Source organism: Anopheles arabiensis, chromosome X (genome assembly GCF_016920715.1).
Source record: "Anopheles arabiensis isolate DONGOLA chromosome X, AaraD3, whole genome shotgun sequence".
Taxonomy (NCBI): domain Eukaryota; kingdom Metazoa; phylum Arthropoda; class Insecta; order Diptera; family Culicidae; genus Anopheles; species Anopheles arabiensis.
Window position 1 is genome coordinate 13,338,385 of NC_053519.1, and position 17,058 is coordinate 13,355,442.

Sequence of the window (17,058 nt, forward strand, 5' to 3'; positions counted from 1 at the left end):
CAGTTTTCCCTTCACTAGTGAGCACAAACATGAAAAGTATTAATGTTTGGTATAATTCTCCTTCAATAAAACTGGTTTTAAAGAAGAATAAGAAAAACAAGAACCAGAAGAAAATTTAGTAGTGGTCTGTATGTATGCATGTAGTCTACTACATGTATGCATGACATTAATGTAGTCTACTACAGTGACAACATAAATAAGATATGAAATGTATCGCACGTAGAAGAAATGAAATATGTGCTTCTACTGATACCTGATGTTACTGGGTTTCCCACGATTTATTGGTTGGTTCCCATCAATTTTTGGTGGATTCCCATATTTTTTGGTGCGTTCCCACGATTTTTTGGTCGTTTCCCAGAATTTTTTGGTCTGATTGTATTGATATCCAATCGGAAAATACCAATAAATTATGGGATCTAACCAACAATCTATGGGATACAACCAAAAAATCGTGGGAACGCACCAAAATATCATGGAAACTGACCAATCGTGGGAAACCCTATAATAGTGTCTGTTGCATGGGCGAAATTGTTCAAATCATATTTTTTCAAGAAACGGGAGGCTCAAATCTTTATTACAAATGACAAGCCAGCTACAAATTCTACGGTGCTTTCTTACCACATTGAAAAATAATTATCTAAATAATCACAAATTATTTCGATAATCGCTTGTTAAGCCTTTGCTGCTATCTGTCTTATCTTCCCGAAGTGCAAAGCAACGATAAAAAACTGACGACGATATAGCTCGGGTACAATTCCGTTCGTGTTTGAATCGATTTCGAACGAAAAGCTCCAATCGTCAAGCTTACGAGCGAAAAAGTCTCCGGCGAAGCTCCTCGGCAAAGTTCGTCGCCTGTTTTTCCAAGCTCCGTGTGGAAAGCATGCAAACGGTGCCGAACTTTGAACTTTAGACGTTAGAGCGCAGTTGGCGACCTTGTTTGCATGCAGCAATAAGCTGCTGGCAAGACCACAGCAAGGTACGATTACGTGAAATTATTGAAATTATTTACACAAAATAATGCATTTTGTCACAATTATTTACATTCCTGTCCCAAAATGTGTAATGTTCTTTCAATAAATAATACTTGCTACAGTCTGGCAATGATGAAACAACTTTTTTTTGACAGTATGTTTCTGGCACCTGTCCCCTTTAAACGAACCTACCACATGGGTTTGTTTCGGGTGCTATAGTAACGCTCGCTACCTTAACAACTTAAATAGATGGTTTGTTTATTTTATTTAGGACACATTTCATTCTAGCTCCAATTCTCTTCAATTCTCTCGTCCTCGGCATCCTTTAAAACAGAAAGTTTTTGCAGAATGAAGAGGATGCAGGCCTCAAAACGAGCTACGAGAATACATCCAAAGCGAGATCCCCATTTGGAGACGTTGATAAACGACTTGGAACGCAAGCTGCAGAAGGTGAGCAATGAACGTAAAGAGTTGTGCACTTCCCCGACCCCCAACAAGGACGTCTTTTTTCCCACTCCACAGCCCACGTCGAGCGATCCGATCAATCTGGACATGACGCACATCATCCCCAAACGGCTCTACGACCGGCTGAAACGCATGGTCCAGCTGCCACCGTACGATGACCGCGAGTTCGAGGGAATTCTAGCGGTCCGGCTGCAAGAGCCCGTCACCACGGACCACACCGAACCGAACGGCGATGACGACAACGACGCCGACAACGACGGGAGCGACTTGGATCTGCAGACGGAGCGCGACACACTGGACCTGGAGGGGCGCGAACCAGCCCCACCGTTCGAGCTGGTGGTCGAGGAACGGTCGGCCGCCCGGTCGCGCATCATCCCGACCGACACGCAGAGCAACTGGATGGAGGCGTACCTGCGCAAGACGGGCAACGAGCGGATCCAGTGGCAGACGAAGTACTACCGCACCGACCAGAAGCTGCTGGACAAGCCGCTCTTCCAGCAGATCGAGGAGCTGATCGATCTCGGTGCCCAGGACTTCTCCGAATGGTTGAATGGGCTCGGCGCGGAAAAGTCCAACATCACCAAGGACATCATCAAGCAGCTGTTCTCGATCGAGATCGAGGACGAGATGGCCCGGGCACTGCGGGTGGACACGCGGGAAGTTCGCGCCATCCCGACGGACGTCGCGCGCCACTGGCAGCTGGACCATGTAAGTTGCTGTTGCCGCGCTGTTTGCTCCAAAAATTTTCCAAAAAAAAAAAAAACGAATCTTCGTATGAACTTCACAGATGGCGCTGCAGAACCGTATCGCGCAGGTGATGCGAGCCGACCGGCAAGCGATGGCCAAGGTTCGACCGCGAAATGTGGCCTTCGGCCGTACCCTACCGCCAGCCCTTCGCACCACCAGCCGGATCGATTCGGCCGACACGATCGAGCCGGACTTTCCGGACGAGCTGCGGACGCTGCGCAGCCTCTTCCAGGACATTCGCCACCTGCGCTCGGTGCGCTACCTGATCGACCATCTGCGCACCCGGCCGGACATTCAGCGGCCCCGCTACCTGCTGGACGCCGGCCTCTTCCGGTCGACCCGCGGCGAGCGCCCCGTACCCTTCTACCAGCAGGTGCTGCCGCGGAAAGTCATCCTCGACAGTGTGCAGCACAAGTAAATCCGCGGATGCGATAAGGCGCCAGCTGAGGTGCCGCGCGTGATTATCTGTGAGTGCCGCAGCCACCCAGCAGCACTGAGTGTAGGTTTTGTTGTGTAGTTTAAATAAAGACAGAGCTCCCTTCGTGCGGGCTCCCGATAACGCCAAACCTGCGCCCGACCCGACCCGGGGCGAACACAGGATGGAGTTTTCTTTCCGCCCTTTTTGTATCGGTCGCTTCTTCGAAATTCGGCCCCTGTCTTACGCAGTTGTCTTTTTTATCGTGTCGCGTGTCCGGTATCTGCTGCGCGCGCGTTCGTCTCGGTCGCTCTAACACCCCTCCGGATCTGCGGATTACGGAAACACATACACCACAAACCCTCCCCCGAGTGGAAATCCCAGACGAAGGCTTTCTCGTAATCCGGTCTGTACTGTTTGTGTTTGTCGTGTTTTTTGTTTTATTCTCTGCGTTCTCGTCAGTTCCTAGCGCACCTCATATTGTTTGTTTCGCGCCGCCTCGCCGTGCCATTGCAGGAAGTGAGCCTCACGTGACATCAGCTGCGTACGTCAGCGCACAGTCACCTGCTACGGTGACTCCGTCTCCATCTACTACGCACTCTACGTGCCGCTTAAGTAACCCTAATCCTAATCCTAATCGCTGCCCTGCCAGTCCTGGATGCCGACCGGACTTCCGAAAAACTAGCAATCAGGGTCAGCTTTACTAATAATAGCACCGATAATACTTTGCGTTTTCTGTTCCCTCTCCTTCTCCCCTCCTGCCACCTTAATGTGCCATCTCACCCGGTTCGTACGAATGGCGCCAGATGTCCACCAGACAGACGGACGAGTGAAACCGATAGAACATGATCAGCGGCAGCGACAGATGGTTCAGGATGGACCACAGCACATCGCCGTAGTACTCGTACCGCTCGTCCCCAAAGTCGCCCGTCTTCACCGAGAAGGTGTAGTACACCCACAGCGACACGTTCGCGATCGTCATGAACGTGACCAGCTCCTTGCCCGGCTTCTTCTGCTGCAGCTCCTCCGTGTTGGAGCAGCGCCGCAGCGCGTCGCAGATCCAGGGCGTCTGTATCAGTATCTGGGCGAGCTGCGTAAACACGATGAACCCGTTCAGGATGGAGCTGTTCTCGAACGCCGGTATCATGCTGAACAGCGACTCGGAGAAGAAGGCGGGAATGGCGATGAATAGCAGCACGTCGTCGAGGCGCGAGATCGGGTGCGGGTTGATGTCGAGCCGGGTCGTCTGGTAGTAGGCGGCGATCGTCGCGAAGATCATGATGCCGAGCACCGTTACCTCGAAGATGCCGTCCAGCAGGATGCCCGTGTCGCGGTAGTCGCTGCAAAAACCGCGAGGGAGTAGGGATAACAAAAAACTTTGATTAGTATGTGATGTCTTAAAAGTGTACTGTTGTAGAATTAATAGGATGCATTAAGGTGTCATATGAAGCTAGAGATATCGTCTACGTAGTGGACTTAGTATGCGATGTCTTAAATGTGCAGTTTTGTAACACAAATAACATACATCGAGGTGTCAGATAACAGATTTTGCTGAGTTTTGTTTCAATAATCTTTCGTAAAATATCATTTATATTAATATTCAAAGATTATATATCCGATTCACGCATTTAGTCACCAAAGACTCATGAAAGTTCGCAGAGTCATGCATATCTAGGGATTCATGAATCTCTAAAGACGTGTGAATCTCTGAAGTGTCATTAATCTCTACAAATCAAACAATCCATAATTACATATTTTGAGATGACTCTCTTTCAATTACTCTCTTTGCAAATTAACTCAGGCCTATGAACGTGAATCAGAGTTAGTGATGTGCTGAATGGAGCGCACCCACGACTCCGATCCGACTCCGACTATTGTTAGTCAGATTCCGACTCCGGCAAAATGGAACCACTAGATCCGCCCGGAGTCGGAGTCGTTCGGAGTCGTCCGGAGTCTTTTGGAGTCGTTCGGAGTCGTCCGGAGTCGCCGGAGTCGGAGTCGTTCGGAGTCGTCTGGAATCGAACGACTCCGAACGACTCCGGATGACTCCGACTCCGGCGACAGGTAACTCCGGACGACTCTGAACGACTCCGACGACTCCGAACGACTCCGAACGACTCCAGACGACTCCAAACGACTCCGGATGACTCCGACTCCGCGTGACTACGGACGACTCCGAACGACTCCGATGACTCCGGACAACTCCGGACGACTCCGGGCGACTCCGGATGACTCCGACTCCGGACGACTCCGGACGACTCCGAACGATTCCGAACGACTCCGAATATTGCAGCGCGGACCTGCCTGCCGGAGTCGATTCGGAGTCGACTCCGGATTTTTGCCAACTTTACCCATCACTAATCAGAGTTATCCAACTCTAGTTCACATTGATCTCAGCATCTTCCAATACGATGTCAACCTTCTCCAACAATTACTAATGAATGCATCCTTCATTGCTTTTCCATTTGCTATCAACATTGACTTAGTGTGGTTATCATAAACTTTAATTGCTGGCTGGATTTGTTTTGGTTTTCATGGACTCATGATGTTTCCGTTTCTAGTTCAGTGTTAGGTTTTGTTGAACATTTGCATCTTCATCTGTACTGCTGCAGTAATTTCTTGAAACTTATAAATGGTATTGGCAAACCGAGCTAGCCGACATGAGCTAATCTAATAGCATTTTAATGTAAATTCCACTTGCCCAGTGAAAGTGTGTTGACAATGTAGAGGCATTTGTTGTGAATAGATTCATTAGTAAATCTTGGAGCAAGTTCATAGATCAAATCCACCAGCGACGTCATCTCTGCTATACAGTGGCTACCAATGTCCTAAAAGCGCACTTTTGCAACACAAATAGCATACATGCAGGCGTAAGCTTATGCTATACAACACTTACTCGTCTCGCGCGGCAATGTGGAACAGTATGATGACCACGATGGTGGCGACGACCAGTATCAGCCCCGCAAACAGCCCGCGGCTCGCATGCTGACAGTCACCGTACACCACCAGCCGCGACTTGACCTGTGCCTCATGGTCCAGCGTGTCGTTGCAGTGGTCGCTACTCTCGCTCTTCCCATCGAAGTCCATCACGCTCCCGCCCGCCTTGGAGGCGGCGCCGTCCCCGTGCGCCTGGTGCCCCTTGTGCCCCTTCACCGTGATCTTCTTGGGGCACTTGCTAATGTTCGCATAGATCATGTACAGCAGGCCCACGATCAGGATGTTAAACTCGATCACGAACGGGTACAGGTAGGGCGAGAACGATGCCAGCACCTGGTTCAGCTCCTCCGGCCCCGGGCAGTCGATCGGCGCCAGCATGGACGAGTCGCGGCCCGGCTCCTCGTGCGCGACGGCGGCTTCCTCCACCGCCGGCTTCCCATCGTCGTAGTACGCCTGCTTGATGCGGATCGCCACCACCGTCTCGCGCACGATCGTCAGCACCCAGAAGGCGAGCGCGGTCCCGATCGCGTGCATGATGCCGAACCGGGCCAGCCCCCGGTACCGGTTGATGACGATGTTCGCGTACTTCCAGAAGAAAAACACCAAAAACAGACAGTAGAACAGAAACAGCACCTCCATCGCGATGGTCGTGTTGGACGCACACCGGGCCCACTTGCCGTCCCGGCTGTTCATCAGGATGCCCTGGTAGGACAGCAGCAGCACGGAGTGGATGAGCAGCCCGAAGCAGAACCAGGTCGCGCCGAGCTTCAGGTAGATGATTTCGCCGTGCCGCCCCGTCACGAAGCAGTAATCGTGCCGGATCGGCTTCAGCGCCGGCAGCTCCCACTCCGGGCGGACCGCGGCAGCGGACAGCTCCAGCGGGCCACCGCCGTTCCCGAGCGTGCCCGACTCGGCCGCCAGCGCCTGCTCGGCGTACAGCTGCCGGCGCCGCTGCAGCTCCTCGAGCGCTTTCTGCGCCCGCCACACGTACACCCGGATGTCGACGTACAGGAAGACAAAGTAGAGGATGCCGACCGCCACCATGTACAGTGCGAACACCTCCGCCAGCGGGTAGCGCGCATTGTTCTCGACCGCGTCCGTGATGAACGCGATCAGCCCGAACACGATCAGAAACAGCGCGTAGCTGATGCCGGTGACGCCCGCCAGGTAGCGGCGCGTAAACTTGGACTTTTCCTCCGCGGTCGAGGGCGGCGGCACGTGCCCATCGCCCGAGGCGTGCGTCGAGCCGGCCGCGATGGACGGTTGGTACGAGACGGCGCGGATGATTGGTGGCGCCCGGCCGGTCGAGTAGATCGAGGCGGGCCGCTTTTGATAGGTGGTCGGTGTTGATGGGCGGGCGGCGTCCGCATCGGACAGATCCTCCACGATCGACGGCACGGTGAGTGTGATGAAGCCGGGGCTCTGTGGGGAGGAGACACAAGAAAGAAAAGGGGGGGGGGGAAACACCCCGCGTTGAAGTTGGTTCAGAAGCGTACCGAAGCTTCCAGTAACTGAGCATTGCTGCGGAGGATCCACAACCCTGGCTGCAACCTGTTACACCTTTGATACATCACATGATACACCAAAACACACACACACACACACACGTGGTTCGATGGAGCGACGACGACGATGTCCCGGGAACATTCCACGCTCCACAGCTTCACACAAAAAGGCGGCTGGGTTCGGTGGGCTTTAATCTACTCGAGCGCTCGATTGCCCTTCCATGAAGAAGGGTGGGGAAGGGTGTGTGGCTGGGTTGCGGGAGGAGGATGCTGTATACCGCTCGAGAGCCACAGTTCATTAAGCGGCAGTTAAGCGGCAGCTCGTGCCTGTTCACTGGAGCGCACCGTTATCGTTTTTCCGCCAGTTACCATTCCCAAGCCCGAATGCCCCCTCCCGTCGGGGTTTTGCGTTTTCCACACACGACGACGCTGTCGCTGTGTCAATCAACTGTTAAATTGCACACACACACACACACACACACACACACACGGCACAAAAACTTAAGGTTTTTCACGACACACGAAACACACACGTCCCTCGCTAGCACAGCCCTTTGATAACTCATGCACAGCTAATCCGGTGCTTCGGCGGTCGCCATCCTTCTTAGCGCTATACTTAGCGCAACGGTACCGACCCGAGTGTGTGTGTGTGTGTCTAACCCTTTCATCTTGTTGTTTGGTCCGTCGGTATGGGTTTTGGCGGAATGGGCACACTCCCTTTTACCCGGAATGTGCAAAAAAAAAGGGATCATCTGCCCGAAATATGGCTCTGCTTTGTGCCCAGATCCTGAATTTCCAGGGCTTGGAACACTCCAAACTACACTTGTGCCACCGCACGTGTCGACTGCGCAGAAGGGAAGAGTGCCGTCCCCAACTGTTCCAAACTCCCAAAACTCTCGGCCACTTCAAACAGTCCCGCCAGTACCGATCGCTTACCTGGCCGGCCGGTTCGATGGAGTCGTTCGACCGTTGCGTGATTGCCTCCAGATCGCCCCCCGGTGCGACGGTGGACGTGGTGGCCATACTGCTTTGCTGTGCTCTGCTCCTCCTCGCCAAAGGTGCACAGGTATCCCCTGGAGGTATCGCCGGTGCGTCTCGTGCAACTACTGCACTGCTACTGGACGGCTCGCGGCCTTTTTGGGTGGGCCGCTAGCACCCAGCCCGCACGGGGTTCTGTCGTCCGGCGGGCGCCACAGCCGTCGCGTGACTCGCGCACACCTCCACTGGGTACTGAGGGCTCTTCCGAAGGCGCTCGGGGTTTCGGCGGCACTCACCGGGGACCAGAGACGCCGACGCTAACAGACACACAGACACACGGAACTGCTGCCTGGGCGGACGCACGGAACTAGTGGGTGTTTTTGTTGGCGCGTCAAGCGTGTTGTGTCGGTAGCAGAGACCCTGCCGAAATAATCCCCTCCCTTCCCTCCCTCCGCCCCCCCCCCCCCAAAATGCTGATAACGGATCGGACGCACTGATTAGCCATCGGCCGCCTGACGGAGCATTGAAGCCGAGGGAGTGCGGGATCGAGAGAAAGAGAGAGAGAGAGAGAGAGGAATCGATGAAATCACGTCGACGGCGAGGCTTAAGATATCGCGCGCGCAACTCCTCGGCAACGTCGGCAGGTCCGGTGGGACGGGCGGCCCGCGGGTGGGTAGGATTAGTGTATGAGTTGATCGAACGTGCAAGGCAGGGTTGGAGCAGTTGAAGGGCAACGGAGTGGATGAGTGGACGGAGGGAAGGAGGGAAGGATGTGTTAAGCTCGATTAAGGTGATTTATTTGCGCGAAACACGCGAAATCCAAACACGGAGGCGCGCGAGAGAGTGGCGCGCAATGAAGTACTCGAATTACTCGAATCAGGGAATCACGGCTAATTGATTGCTGGCCAATAAATTAAAGAAATCCCACCGGTCGTCTCTCGCCACGCCGGCCACTCCGATGAGCTCATTATGTTTTGTTTCGCGCGCAATGACGCGACGGTGGCAATGACGCCTTGTTTTGTGGAACGCCATTTTCGCCAGTATTGCACCTTCGCCTGGAAGGGGGAGGGGAGGGGGGGGCGGTGCGGAAGGAAACCACAGCAGGTGGGGAGTACCGACGAGCATAATTTACTACTGATTACGTACCAACCATTTTATGACCTCTGTGTTCCATCTCCCCCCCCCCTCCCCCCCCTATTGGAACGAACCGCAAAATGCTTCCGTTTCTCCGCCGGCGATCGATTCGGGTCGGGAACTTTGAGGTTAAGCATTGTTTCCTCATTGGTCCGTCATCATTGGGGGTGCTGTATATTTGCTGTAATAAATTCGAGGCAAAAAGGGGAGAGGTCCCCACCGTGTGTCACCCTTTGCTGCGTCTCACGTTTTTATCCCGCCGCGTCACACAACAAACTGCGTCGTTCGGTGATGGAACGAGCAGCTGCTCCTGGGACCGTTCTGGAATCAAAGGAACAACATAAACCAAAAAAAAACAAAACAAAAAAACAAATCATCAATAAGAGGAGGGACTTTTACTCTAAACAAAAAGCTGCCGGTCACAGCTCATTATGTTGGTGCAATGTTGCAGAGTCGCTCGAATCCTCCTGCACTGCTTTCCCTGGTTTCGATTGGTACTATTTTTGGATTTAGCAAAAGGCTTGCCAGTTTTGTTTTTTCTAGCCTATTTTTTACTTGTAGGAAAGGGCGTAAGTGCCTGCTGGATTGAGGGAGGGACGGAAGCATTTATTGTACCGTATGACGTCATTCGGTGGATATTAAAATTAGTGCAGTACGGTACGCTGGTTGCTGTGCCAGAACGACCCCGGTGAGGTTAAGCAAGGAAGATCAAACGGTTGAAATTGAAGTGATACAACGGGAGGGGGCATGCGGGAACGATGGGTTACAAGGGTGATGTGTGCTTAGCTCTCTTCTAGCCATGGTTGGTTCGATTACATCAAATCTTCGGGACTGTTCTACGGTACGGATGACACTATCGTAAACAACTTCAAAAAGGCCTGCTGGTACACGGCAAGTAAAGTGTACAGATCATACAGATGTGGAAAGAAAGAATAGTGCTATAGTTTTCTGGAATATGGTTTTGTGGCCTATTTAGTTCCTAGTTTACATTTTGGAACTATAGTTGACAGAATGAACATTTCTTAACAATTAATTACGCTTTGGATTGTTAAAATATTGCAAAGACTGTCAACATGTTTCTAAGTTCGACGAAATTCCACAGCCTTTGAAAAATTGTGTTATACTTATACTGTTTAATTATTCCACTCCAATCGTATTCCAGGGGTCTCCAAACTAGCGTTGGGTAACTCTGGTTCCGAAACACGAATCTGAATGAATCTTTGAAATGATTCAATGAATCTGAATCTCGGTTGGAAAGATTCATGAATCGCAAACATGCACTAATCTCAAAAGATTTATGAATGACGAAAGATTTCTGAAACTCGAAAGATTCATGAGTCATAGTATTAAAATATCTAAAAAGATCTACGAAACTTTATAATAATAATAATAATTATTATTATTATTATTTTTATTATTATTATTATTATTATGCTTATTATTATGATTATGATTATTATTATTATTTTTATTATTATTATTATGATTATTATTATTTTTAATTTTATTATTTTTATTATTATTATTATTTTTAGTATTATTATTATTTTTATTATTATTATTTTTATTAATGTATTTATTATTATTTTTATTTTTAATTTTATTATTATTATTATTATTATTATAACTATTATTATTATTATTATTATTATTATTATTATTATTATTATTATTAAAATATTGATTATTATAACTATTTTAATTATAATTATTATCATTATTAATATTATTGTTTTTTTTTTTTATTATTTCATATCTATTAGAAAAGCGGGAGGAGATTAAAATGGAAGGTCTGTCGCGGAGACGACGAGAAGGAATATAAAGTGGAATAGAGCTGAGGAGCGAAGGAGCATCGATTTTGGAGGTCAGCAGGCTGGCGATGAAGTAAGACTGCGCGTGTGGAAGTCGGGATTTGATTTCCATCAAGCCCAACATACGACAACGAAGAGAATAAGAGGGCACAGGTGCATTATATTCGTGCAGAAATCTACGAATTGTAATACGCGTAAACTTCCTCTGCACTATCTCTAGTCTCTGCATAGCGGCACCTCCAGCCGGGGTCCACACAACACTAGCGTAATCCAATATAGATCGAACCCAGCAACAGTAGCCTTCAGGCATAGCGGATCTCTCAGCTCAGAGGCTTAGACGAATTATGAGTCCGCTTTGTTCGCTTTAGCAACGACATGGTTGATCTGGTCATTGAATGTGAGGGTGTCATCGAGCAAAACACCAAGGTCCTTAATTGAAGACTCTCTTATTATCTGAGTTTGACCAAAAAGTGATTCATAAATTTCCAAAGATTCATAGACCTTGAGTTTCTTATTATCCTTCTTTATGGCGTAACAACCTACGTGGTCATGCCAGCCTATACAGGCTTTCGGGCATGTATAACGCAGCTGGATAGTTTGTTTTGCTACGGGGAGACGGTCTATCCAAGGATTAATCCCACGACGGACATGTTGCTAAGTTATGCGAGTTAACCACTGTACCACATCTCTAAAGATTCATGAATCCCTGGAGATTCATTAATCTTAAAAAATACAATAATCTTGGAAGTCTCAAGAATCTTCAGAGATTCATGAATTCTTCAGAGGCTCACGACTCTTTTGAGATTCAGGATTTTTTTTAGAGATTCATGAATTTTGGGATATTCGATTCTAGGTTCGAATCACTCATCCCTGAAGATTCATTTGAATGAATCTCAACGAAAGATTCATTAAACCCAACACTACTCCTGCCTACGGCCCACGGACCGCATGCGTCTCAATGCTCCGAACGATGTTATTTTGACAGTCTCGAAAATAAGCTATAGTTTAGCAAATACAGTGGAATTCATTATAATGAGTACCCTTTATAACGAGCAAAGCTAAATGCTAAACAAATACCTCAAATAACGAGCAATATCATTTGTCTTCCAGATACATTGATTCCAGATACATTGGTGTAGATGTGAAATCAAGATCATGATCGGTAAACATTGAGCATTTCTTTTCTTTTGATCATCGCACAGCCAAATTCAATAAATCTAATTAAAATAATAAAATCTAATCTAATAAAAAGCTGATTTAATCTGAAAAATATTTCGAGTTTATAGAACAAGTGAGCCACTGGAGCGGATTTAATACGTTGTGTGAGAATTCACTGTATCAATAAAACCGTCAATTCACTGTTGTTAGAAGAAAAAACCAATTTAGAAAAAAAACCTAGTGAACTACATAAGAATTTTCTTATCTAAAGCTGATTTCTGTAAAGCAACTAATCGGAATGTTCTTTCAACGAATGATTTAGTTCGATTTTGATTCTTGTTATGTGTGTAACGTTAAAAACAACACGCTTACCATACAGAGGCCACATTTTGTAGCACCAATTGCCTACCTTTAGGCGCTTACCGTTTGTTTTACTCGACCAATTTATGAATTCCGTTTCTTAATCTCTCTGCGTCGTAAAATATGTCCCCGAGCTGCATCCTGCTGCAGTTCGCAACGAAACGGCAAACGTTGCACCTTTCAAGTTCCATCTGCCTTCCCAGCTGCCCCTTCGCCCATACTAATTCGCTTTTCGAAAGCCCCAATTAGCACGGGTCCATCATCGTGAGGCGCTTAAGCGTAAAGACAATGCGCCCCGGGGGGGAAGGTTCGTTCCCGCCACGGGAACAGGGACGGGAATGACATTTAATTAAAATATCGGAAATAAAATTAAGCCCTTAAAACGAGCCCAAACATCCCATTGTTAAATGCGCGCGCGCGCGTGTGTGTGATCCATTTGCAAAGCGAGCGAAGGCGAAGGACAGCCAAATCGAAAAGCCCATTCAAATCAAATAGCCAAAACCAATCGGTTCGGGCACAGGCCATGCTATAATCCTCCCCGGCGCTTGCCTGTGCGTTTGTTTTGTGTATGCATTTTTGCTTGTTGTCTCTTTTTTGTTGTTTCTATTGCTTGCGCCTGGAATGCTGCAATTGCACTAACTCGTGCCCCAATCGCCCGACCGCATACGATAATGGAGGGATGATGTTTTGCGGGGAGTGGCGCAAGAGAGGGGGGGGGGAGGGTACTCATCAGTCGTGGGCAGGCGGCTGCACGGCTCAATCTCTAATGTCAAACGCACCGATGACGCTGCGGCCGAAAGGGCGAAGAAAGGGCGCGTGCGAAAACGTACCGGTGCGAAGCAAAGTTGTCCGTGCTAGGCCACTTCCGCTGAAAGCACCTCAACACCTAGCATGCCCTCCCCCACCGGCCTCCTCACCATGCCCGGACGAGGCCGAAGCAACGCGCCCGAGTTCGATCACGAAAATTTAATTTAGAATTCAATTAAAAATCTTTTATTCACACCAAATTGAATTAATTCTACCCGGTTGTAATGTATCCCACCGGAGCGCGGGTGGGCGCGCCAGGGCGCGTGGCCAGAGTCCATCCACCGAGCGACCGGGAAAGCCCTTGCGTACAACCATCGAGCGTGTGTGTGTGTGTGTGTTGGGGGGGGGAGATGAAAATGGAAAATGGCACAAAGTGGCGTACTCGGGAGTTAATCATCGGTCCAGCAAACACGGAGGAGAGGGGGGAGGGGGGGAGCTACTGGGAAAAGCGCCAAGCCCCCGGGAGAGTCGGAGGAGGGGGGGGGGAAATCTCGCGTACGGGGGCGAAAGATAACGCCCGGTTTTCTAATAACAATAACAAAGCCTGTACTGTCATGTCGTTGTAGCAAACATCATCATCAGCAGCAGCAGCAGCCGAGGCAGCAGTCATCAATTTAAAGGGGGCGGAATGTTCACAGGGGGCGCCCGGGAGCGAGCGGGACACCTTTTTGCACTCTTAATGCACGCTTCCGGTCCCGGCAGGCATCTTGTGCCGGGCCTATGCGGGCCCCTGTGCACTTGCCACCTTCGTTGGAAGGGGGGAAGTATGGGGGAGAGGGAAGCCAGAACCACTGGCGGATGGGCGGGTGGAAGGGGGTGGAGGTGCCAGAACCACTTGTAGAGGACTTTGTTTTCCCTTTATCGGCAGACTCTCACTTGATGGGAAATTCAATTAGGGGCCGAGCAATATTCCAATGGAATTGATTGATGTTGTGCTCCGTGGTGAAGTGTGTGTTTGTGTGTGTGGGTGGGTATGTGTGCATCTAGGAAAAACAATTCTCATACCAGCAGCCCTCGCTTTCCCCCTGCCTCCCCTGCAAATAAACACAGGCGCTCGCAACCGTTTAGCTTTTCGGAGCGGCGGCGGCAGTGGCGGCTGCGGGGCTGAAAGTGCAACGTCAACTTTCAAAAAGGACACCATGTGCGCCGCCCACCCCATCCAGTGCGTGCACACGGGCACAGGGTTCGTCACTCTCAGCTCTTTTACAACAACGTTTACTCTTTTTCGGAACAATTCTTGTGTAAGAAGCTATTTTTTTAAGGATTTAGCTTTAAATGCAATATTTTTCTTAAAAATATTTTCCCCTACTTCCCTTGCGCACGGCTGGTAGCGAACCCTGCGCAAAACGTTTTCATCCCGCGCGCGCGTTTCGAGAAGTGATTCCGACGGGACGTTGGTTGGGGACACCTACGTGTAGGAGTTTGTGTGCTAAAATACTGTTTTTGTTTTGATGTTTCTTCTTTTCTGTTTTGTAACATGTCGCCGTCGCTCCCGCCCTCCCAGCAGGCCACTTTGCTGCAATGGAATTGTTCTATATAAAATCGATGGTAAGGTTAGGACAATTTTTGGACGTCCCACCCTACCGCCCTGGCCCGAGCCCGGCTCGATGCAAAGTGCAATCGCGTCGGAAGACGTCGGAGGGCCGGAAATGGTACAGAGTAGGAGCATAAGAGAATGAGGGCAAGGGACTAAGGGGTGTGTGTGTGTGTGTATGTTAGCATTCCTCTTGTACAATCACAAACCCCCTTGCCACCCAGTGTTGCTGTCATGTTTTTTAGGACCGGAAGCATCGAAAAGCGTTTGTGTTGCAGCAAATGAACCACCTTACCCGGACCTGTTACACCTTTTTGAATAGCGGGCGATGGGTGGTTGTCATCCCTGCCCTATCATCCCTGCACACCCTCGCACGCTACCACAATGGGACAATGCACGGTCGAACGGGGATCGATTGATGTAGCCGGAATGTAACAACAGCAGCTTCAAACTCATTCCGCTCTTTCACATTTCGATCGATGAATTGTGGCGCATTTTGTCAAAAAAAAAACAAACAAACCAAACCAAATACATCTAGAAGTTTGAAATAACATATTGCGGCTGTAACTGGCATTCACCATCAAATAGAGAAACAAGCTTAGCAATGCGTGTAAAATGGTATTAACGAAATAAACAAGAAAATAAACTAATCCAAGAATTCTTATAAGAAATTTAAGTTTGATTGTGTTTCCCAAAATATTTTGACATCAAAACCATTCGCTAAAGAGATAACAGAAGCTTGAGGAATCGTCAATCGAAATTTGTGCCACAGGTTATATTGCAATAATCAACACACGCTACAAAAAATGTGATTCAAACGGAACTAAAGAATTGCCACAATTCTGGTTTACCTTAGACCTCATTTACTATGACAATTATAATCCATCGGTCAGAGCGTTATCAAGATGGCTTCACATGTAATCACTAAATATCATACAAAGTCAATCAAAATCAAGATAACAAGAGTTATAGAAAAACAACTTAAACATCAAAGAAACCAATTCGGGAAATATAAAACTACGTTGAAACTGAACACAATCAATGTTTAGCTGTATTTTAATCAATATTCTGATAAGCATCAGCATTTGTAACGTCATCAGTTGGGCGTCACATGTTTACTATTAGTACCACTGTAGTCAAATGTTTCTAAAAAGTACAACAATATTGATCGATTATTACGTTGAGTTGCTTGCACGTTGGTGCCAGTCAAATAAATTGTAACGCAGATTCAATTTACGGGCCATCGCAGTCATAGGGTCGTTCTCGCTGCATGCACGTCTTGTAATGTCAGTTCTTATTAGTCTGTAGTTACGGAACACTCTATGAGGGAAATTTATGTTGATTCTAGCCAGTAGTTCTGGGCGAATCTATCTCACCGACAGTAAGTTTGGACATATCACGTCTCCTACCAAGCGTGTACAGAACAAACAACAAAAAACGAGTGTGATTCGATGGACGAGGGGTTACATTACGCCACGGAGTGAAGTGTAAGACAATACGTGTAACTCTCTTTTGGACAGCTTCTATCCTATTGGACCATACAATAGAGAACGGACACCAAACTGTACAGCTAAACTCGAGGATAGAGCGAACATAGCACTTATACAAAGTCAACAAGCAGTGCGGGTCATAGAGCTCCCTCGATTGTCGACGAATAAATCCTAGCGTTTTTGTTAGCTTTGTCTAAAATATCACAGTAATGTTGTTGGGAATCTAGTTTGCGATCCAGGGTGACTCCAAAATCCCTGAGCGTATTGCACCGCGGTAGTTGTGTCCCTGATATGCTATAGTTCCTGAGACCTTATCGGACTAGCTATTCTAATGAACGACATTGACGTACAATTATCAACAGAAATGACCAGGTCGTTATTGTTGCACCAGTCTGAAAAAAACATCAACTGATCTTTGCAGAAAAAGAGAGTCGGAAGTGTTCCGTACGACACGAAACAGCCTAACATCATCCGCATATAGCAGACAATCTGCTTCCGTAATGGCCAGTGTGACGATTTGTACGTAGTAGCTACATTCAGAGATGTAGGACCTGAACCAATTCACCAGCGGAGTAGAGAGACCGATCCGGGTGAGCTGTTCTGAAAACGCCAACCCAGCTGCCCGGTTGTTGGTAATGAGAAGCAGGAAGAGATTTGACTCCGATTTGGCAGCCTTTTGGAGGATTGTTAAGTCTCGTAGAAGCTGTAATACGTTACCCAACGAAATGCACCTTGATTCTAGGGGT

The 17,058-nt window shown here is 48.6% G+C and overlaps 2 protein-coding genes across 2 annotated transcripts; one reads left to right on the forward strand and one right to left on the reverse strand.

Annotated features, from left to right (window-relative positions):
* Positions 1–1,253: 1,253 nt before the first annotated feature.
* On the forward strand, positions 1,254–2,737 carry LOC120906253. The gene is made up of 3 exons (XM_040317791.1): positions 1,254–1,421; positions 1,494–2,144; positions 2,224–2,737. The coding sequence occupies exons 1-3, from the start codon at positions 1,320–1,322 to the stop codon at positions 2,599–2,601; spliced, it is 1,131 nt and encodes a 376-aa protein (XP_040173725.1). The 5' UTR covers positions 1,254–1,319; the 3' UTR covers positions 2,602–2,737.
* Positions 2,738–3,009: 272 nt separating this feature from the next.
* Positions 3,010–8,337, reverse strand: LOC120906780 (proton channel OtopLc-like). Its single transcript, XM_040318755.1, has 3 exons — positions 7,977–8,337; positions 5,495–6,957; positions 3,010–3,938 (listed from the first exon to the last, which is right to left on the reverse strand). The coding sequence occupies exons 1-3, from the start codon at positions 8,061–8,063 to the stop codon at positions 3,365–3,367; spliced, it is 2,124 nt and encodes a 707-aa protein (XP_040174689.1). The 5' UTR covers positions 8,064–8,337; the 3' UTR covers positions 3,010–3,364.
* Positions 8,338–17,058: the final 8,721 nt, after the last annotated feature.